The sequence below is a fragment of the Protobothrops mucrosquamatus genome, unplaced genomic scaffold, assembly GCF_001527695.2.
Source record: "Protobothrops mucrosquamatus isolate PMUCROS unplaced genomic scaffold, P.Mucros_1.0 scaffold1278, whole genome shotgun sequence".
Classification (NCBI taxonomy): Eukaryota; Metazoa; Chordata; class Lepidosauria; order Squamata; family Viperidae; genus Protobothrops; species Protobothrops mucrosquamatus.
In genome coordinates, this window is record NW_015387483.1 from 158,199 (window position 1) to 165,155 (window position 6,957).

A 6,957-nucleotide genomic window follows, 5' to 3' on the forward strand; every position below is an offset into this window, starting at 1 on the left:
AGCACTGCGTAGATTAGGTAAAACAAAATAACAGTATGAACTAATTGCTGACATCTTTTTGTATATAATTAGTTTTTCTATGTCCAAAGAATTTATTTCATTGTGAAAATGAGGCTTTCTAAGAATGAAAATTTTTATGTAACATTCATAATATATGAAAATAACAATTTGGCCCATCAAATTCTCTTAAAGAGGTACTGATTTGAAGAGAAACCTTCAGATACACTTTGATAGTGACTTTTGAATACAATCTTAGACAAGGCCTACTTGAATCTTTTCTCCAAATTGATACCCAAGAGGAGTTTCAAAATTAAACTTTTTCTTGAGATATTTTCTTTCATCCTCAAAGATTCTAAACTGTCAATTTACAAGCTCCGAAATCGAAATATATGTTGTGTGCTAATACTGAAGAAAACTTATTTTTTATAGCTCAATCAGTTTGAAAATATTCCAAGATTGTATTACATGCAGTATTAGATCTTAGAAGCATTTCAAAGGATTTAGATTGCCGTATGCTTTAAAAAAAATCCATACAATTTTGTATGTTAGAGCTATGATAATTGCTCTATACATTATAAAAAAAGATTTCATGAGACAACTCCAGACTTGTGATGCCCAGGGGCATGCTACATCACAAACACTGAAAATGAATGCCTGTAAAAAAAAATGTACATAAGAAAAAAATAGCCGTTAATATTTTTGTAATAAAGGTAAATCAGGTAATTAAACTACAAATCTCACATTTATAAGTATTGATGGGTTCAATTTTTAGGTAAGTTGCATTCATAGATATTTATAAAAAGTAGAAAAAATGTGTTATGAAACTGATTCCCGTACATCATTAGTATAAACTCACTTGCTAGTAGTTCTTTTAAATGTTCTTCATATTTGTAGATATCAGGAACAGAATTTGCAACCATCTATTTGCAAAGCATACGCTTCACCTTTCATCAAGATTGATAGCTTTGTGCATATCCTGTAGTTATAGAATTGTGTAATTCTTGTATGCTTATTTTCCATTCCAGGAAATCAAGTTGCCAATAAAAAAGTCTTGAAAAGTTATATATAAAGTGCATAGACATTAGTTTTAGAAATTAGCAAATTCTCACCAGGAATAAGAAATAGTGACCATAGTCCAGACATGTCAAACACAAGGCCCGGGGGCCAGATGCGGCCCGCGAAGTGGTTTCATGTGGCCCGCGAAGCCATCCTGGAAACAGTGAGGGAACGGCCCTCACTGCCTTAGCCCTGGCCCTGGAGCCAATGTACAATTTTATGGTGGCCATCTATGCTGAAACACATTCAGTCTTAGCTCCATAAGCCCCCCTCCCCCCCGCATGGCCTGAGAGGAACAGTGAGGCTCCTCCAGTGGACCATGCCTTGGCACTTGCCCTGGTCCCACCCCCTTCTGCCAGAGACCCTCAGATCTATCCCACTCCTGCCCAGGCCCCCACAGGCACCCTTCACACAAACGATGTAGAGCTGGCCATGCCTACCCAGTAGGCCACACCCACTCCATCCACTGCCACCCAGTAGGCTGCACCCACCCTGGCCACACCCACCCGGCCCCCTGAGGGCAACCGCAATGCTGATGCGGCCCTCAATGAAATTGAGTTTGACACCCCTGGCATAGTCTATTGCTTCTCTTAGTTTTCCTGCCTGGAACAAAACAAACTATGAAACCTCCATTTGTGATTTGCTAAGCAATACATCTGTCTTGTTTCTCTTGTAACAAGCCTGGATTATTAAGGAATGAAGCATCAAGAAAAAAAACCTCTCTAGCTTATGGCTTTCGTATATTAAGAGAGCTAGGAATCAGATACAATATTAAGCTAGTGTTACCAAATCAAATCTGAAAAACTGGTTGACCATTAGATGTTTATTTATCACTTTGTTTATGTCTATTGATCATCCAGATTTTTGCAGACCATGTCTGGAAGTTGTAATTATCAAGAGAGTTCCTGGTTTGTTAGCTGCTCTGCTGGCAGGAGGAGCAATTTTGAAGGGTTATGTTTGAACAGGTTCCTTATATACATCCTAACTTGCCTCACCAAGAGACGGATCTTTCAGATTGTTAAAACATTATTTTAGCCTTGGGACAGAAACAAAAGGAAGTATCAGTTTTTGTAATCAAGAGTTAACAATATTGGACAGGTCTTAACTTGATTAAAACTATCAATACTAACTTGAGTGTAATCATATATGTAGTTTCTGCGATAGAAAAATTGGCCTAGGTCTCCTAATTTCCTATGGTTATTTCTGCTATATTCAAAATACGCTAAATTTAAAGTTAAATTTTCTTAGGGATGAATTTGAAGTTTGTACAGATTATGTTCATCCCACTTACTCTGAAATAGGCCCAGCAGGATATAATTTTAATAAAATAAGAAAATTATAAAGACAAATTTTTAATCTGTAGGGCAGTATGAGTTAAGTTTCAAAATAAAAATAAATTAGCTGACACACATTCTGCTTTTAATATATTTTTGCCTTTAATAAATAGTATTCAAATAGTACTTAGCACAAATTATAACTTTTGTTAAAAGACAAAACTTAAGTCCTTCTGATATTAAAATATATTTAAACAATATGGGCTTACTTAATATGTAGAAAATAGAAATCTTTTCTATTAATGCTTTTTAGTATAACATACCATATATTTAAGATATCAAAACCTCAGTATTTTTGTGTTTTATAAGAAAATGCAGATACATACAAAAATCATAAATAGAAAAGAAAGAAACCGAAAGTTAAATTTTAAGATTTATGGAAATAGGTGGACATATATATTCCTATACTAGTATAAAAGATCATCAGCTTTGGTTATAACTGTAGAGAGAGATGATGTTAAAGTTCTTATACTTCTATACATATCCAAAGAAATGACACAGATAGTATTTTTTATAATGCTCTTCTATAATAAAATGGGTTTACTGATAGAATAATAATCTGAATGGTATCATTAGGTTCAATCTATAGTTTAAAAATGCTTTGTTATGCTTCAAATTTTTCTTTTGTTAATCCTTAGTTTGCTGTACTGTGGAAACATATAACAGTGCCATTTCTTGGTATTAAGATTACTGATTTCTCTTCCACTATATAAGCTTTTACGAGATTAGATGCATCATGTTTGCTTTTTAATACAAGACAAATTTATGTTAGAAATCTGAAATTCAAGCTTAATGTAAAACCTGTTCTAAGTGAAATGAAAGGAGTTTTAGGATCTTTTGCTGGTAGTACACTCTCTGATCTACAAATTGCTACGCAATAAACACTCTGCATAATCAAACTTTCAGCAAGCTGAAAAGACAAACTGACTGCTTCACCACAGTCAAGTTTTGTTTCATTATCTACCAACATGAAGAAAATGTAAGCTTTAACCAAACTAGGATTTGTGCTCTATTTGTCTTTGAAATTGCCTATAGGCTTGCTTCATGCCTAGCTTCACTATTATCTGTTGACTAAATGTTGTCTATTGACATTAGAAAGTTGATTATGCATTATCTCTGCAGAAATGCACCAATGCTGCCTAAGAAATTGATTTCTATTTTATGTTTGTTTCTGCACCGATGAAAAAAGTTATTGTTTTTTGTTGTCATTTTCCTTATCGACTGCAGTCCCAATTTGGCTTTTTCCCTCTCCCCTAGTTTTTTTTCCTTATTCAAATTCAAAATATACATTATGCATTCTAATGAAACTTAGTGAATGTATTGTTATTTTCAAGTAGTAATTGAAGAGGTTATGTCCTGAAAAAAATAAAAATCACGGCTTCAGATGATCTGGGAATAACATTCTAGGTAAAGCAAGCATGTATTTGCAGATTACTGGCAATAAAGATTGTTAATATGTGCATTGTTAATATTCATAACGCTGTGTTTTTCCTCCATTCTGTTTGCTGAACAGAAACAAAAGGAAACAGGAAGATTTATAAGTAGCTTTAACAGCAACTCATACTTTGAAATTTTATAATAATATTTAGGAAACTAGAAGCAACTATATTTTTCACTTAATTTCCTTTTATAAATCTCTTTTTTGTGCTGCCAAAACTGATACAGGTAGACCTTAAATGTTATAGAGGCAAGCTGAAAAGTGAATGTACATTAGTTTTTATTGAAGAACTTAAGATTTTTAAATGAAGAAGCAACCTGCCACATTAATGCTGCTAATAGCTACTCCCTTCTTCCCTGCTGCTTTGGAAGGCGAAATGCTTTTAGAAGCAGTAGATTTCTACTGACTGAGCAACGCAAGATAATGCCTCTCTTGCTATAATCAAAGATAAGTTCTTTGGGCTCACTCATTTTCTCAACATTTTGCTAAAATGCAATCAAAATGTTTCAGTTAAGATTTCCTGGATATCATACATCACTTCTGTTTTGAACTCGGGCAAGGTAACTGGACGTGGCTGCTAGGATAGACTTGAATAGCGGCTAAGTTCTGTTTAGTTCAATTTGGTACAAAATAATGTCCTGTTATTCTGCACAAGGACCACATTGTAAATAAATTGCATGTTGGAAAGGTCGATAAGATAGCTTTGTCATTCCCATGAAGTCAGCAAGAAAAACAGTTTGAGTCAGCAAGCCATAAAATTGTACTGAAAGGTATACAGTTTATATTTCCTAAGACAGTTTATATTGTTAAATAGAATATACATACCTTTTTAATAGCCTCATTTAAACTCTTGTGATTTAAAAAGGACTAAGATGGGTTTTATTTGGATTTTGGCTATGTTTGTAATGCTGGATGCTATAGTTTTCTATCATTCACTTTAGTTGCCTTCTATATTTTGAGTAGCTGCAGTCTTAAAAGTGAACATTTGTGAACAAAATATTGAGATAAACAAGTAGAATGGATTGGAAAAGAAGCTTAGGCAGGCTTTCATCCTTGATCAAAACCACGCCGAGGAGGCTAGAAGCCATTGTGCAACTAATGAGTAAATGTTACTCTTTACTGATATATTGTGGGCAAAAAAGACTTGTAAAATTTGCAGCTTCATATGCAAAAATAAAAAAGTATATATTTTTAGAAAACATTACCATGAAGGCTGCTTTTAAAAATTATAATTCCTCAGGTGACCAATTTGTGAACTTCTTGGTGTTTTTCTGTTTTGTGAGCTAAAAATTATATTATAAACTTTCTTTGTCTTTTAGGTGGAATATATGTTAGTAGCTTTTGACCATAAAAATAAGAGAGCACGGTTGTCTTTAACTGGAGAAGGAGTACTTCAGACTTTGCAAGAAAAAGGTGAAAGAACAAATCCAAAGTAAGTACCATCAACTCATAAAAATACATGCTGAAATTTAACCAGGTTATTAATCTGCATGTATTTCAGTTTATCTGTCTACTACAAGTGACTTTTGACTCCTGCCTGGACTGGTCCATGGAGTTTTTACAGCAATGTTTTTGGAAGTAGTTTGCCATTGCCATGAGAAAGAATGACTGGTCCCAAAGTTATCCAGCTAGCTAATACAGGCCAAAATTTGCAATCTCTCAGTTGTAACTGGTTTCTTTAATCAATTCACCAAATTAGCTCTCTTCTAAACAATGAGAAATGCATTTTCATAAATAATACCTGTTTGCATGTAGCCTAAAAGATCAGTGTTTTCAACTTGCAGCAACACAGTGGCATATATTTTTAATTTAATTAATATTTAATTATTAAAATATTTAATTTTATATTTGAGGAATGGGCAAATACAATGTTTTTAAATATCTTCATTGGTTTTGATGACCTGAAGATTAATTATGTGCGGTACAGTGCTGCTGTTCTTACGTTATTGCATATTTTCTCCCTAAAAGATAATAAGATAACCATAAAACACATTCTAAACCAAAGTCCCCCAACATTTTTGGCTTTGCAGACTGGTGGAAGGGAGAGGGGATGGTTGAGCACTTGAGCAGCTGGCAAGCGCATGTGCATTCAGCTCCATTTATGTTAGTGACATGCACGCACGCCTAATGTTCATGCAAATGGAGCGTGCGCACGCTTCTCGCACAAGTGAGGGTGCGCATGTGTGCTTGCCGGCTGTTTCCGTGGCCCAGTTGCAATCCCCTCACGGCCCACAGGTTGGGGACACCTGTTGTAAGGAAATTAAGGTACTAGATTAAGCCATCACCATCCTGAGTCAAGGTTTTTACCTGTGTTTGCATGGTTCAGAGTTAAAAGCTAAATTACAGTTGCATGTTATGTAAGTATACTTTGTTGTAGAAAATACTTTCAGATTTCATTTGATTTTTCAGCCATCCAACATTATGGAGACCAGAATACGGAAGCTACATGATCGAAGGGACTCCTGGGCAGCCCTATGGAGGAACAATGTCTGAATTTAACACTGTACAGGACAACATGAGAAAGCGGCGCCAGGAAGCTGCTTCAGTACTAAAAAAAGATGTAGCTATTTGCACTGTCACATCATTTCCAAGGTATGATTCTGTTTTTTCTAATACTTTGAAAATATAATGGTTTCAGATGGCCGTGACTCAGAAGAAAGTTTTATTACTAAGGCTATTTTAAAAAGAGGAAGATTCACCATAAAGTATTTCCTATTTAGAGCCACTGCTACTTAGTTACATCTGCAGCAGTGCTTAAACGTTTGTGAACTTGTTTGAATTTTCAGTATTTCTGCATAAATATAACCTAAAACTTGATCTGTTCTCCACACAAGTTCTAAAATTAGATAAAGAGAATCCAATTAAGCAAATGAATCAAAGTGTTACAATTGTTTATTTCCTGAGGAAAATGATCCAAGCAAATCAAAAGGTTTATTTATTTATTTATTTAATTTTTATCCCGCCCTTCTCCTTACGGACTCAGGGCGGCTGACAGCCTTGTAAAACAGATACAACAATAAAAATACCCAGTTTAAAACCTAATTAAAAAGAAATATTTACTGTGGCCTATGTCAATTAAAATTACTCTTAAAACCCCACTAAAAATTCCCCTAGGCCAATCCCGCTTGT

The 6,957-nt window shown here is 34.5% G+C and overlaps 1 protein-coding gene across 1 annotated transcript in view; it reads left to right on the forward strand.

Annotated features, from left to right (window-relative positions):
- The first annotated feature begins 5,151 nt into the window (after positions 1 to 5,151).
- GCLC (glutamate-cysteine ligase catalytic subunit) overlaps positions 5,152 to 6,957 on the forward strand; it is a 25,812-nt gene continuing 24,006 nt past the window's right edge. Inside the window, exons 1-2 of the mRNA XM_015821220.1 lie at positions 5,152 to 5,260; positions 6,238 to 6,420. Of these exons, the coding sequence (XP_015676706.1) occupies positions 5,157 to 5,260; positions 6,238 to 6,420 (287 nt within the window). The 5' untranslated portion in view covers positions 5,152 to 5,156. The remainder of the gene's footprint in view (positions 5,261 to 6,237; positions 6,421 to 6,957) is intronic.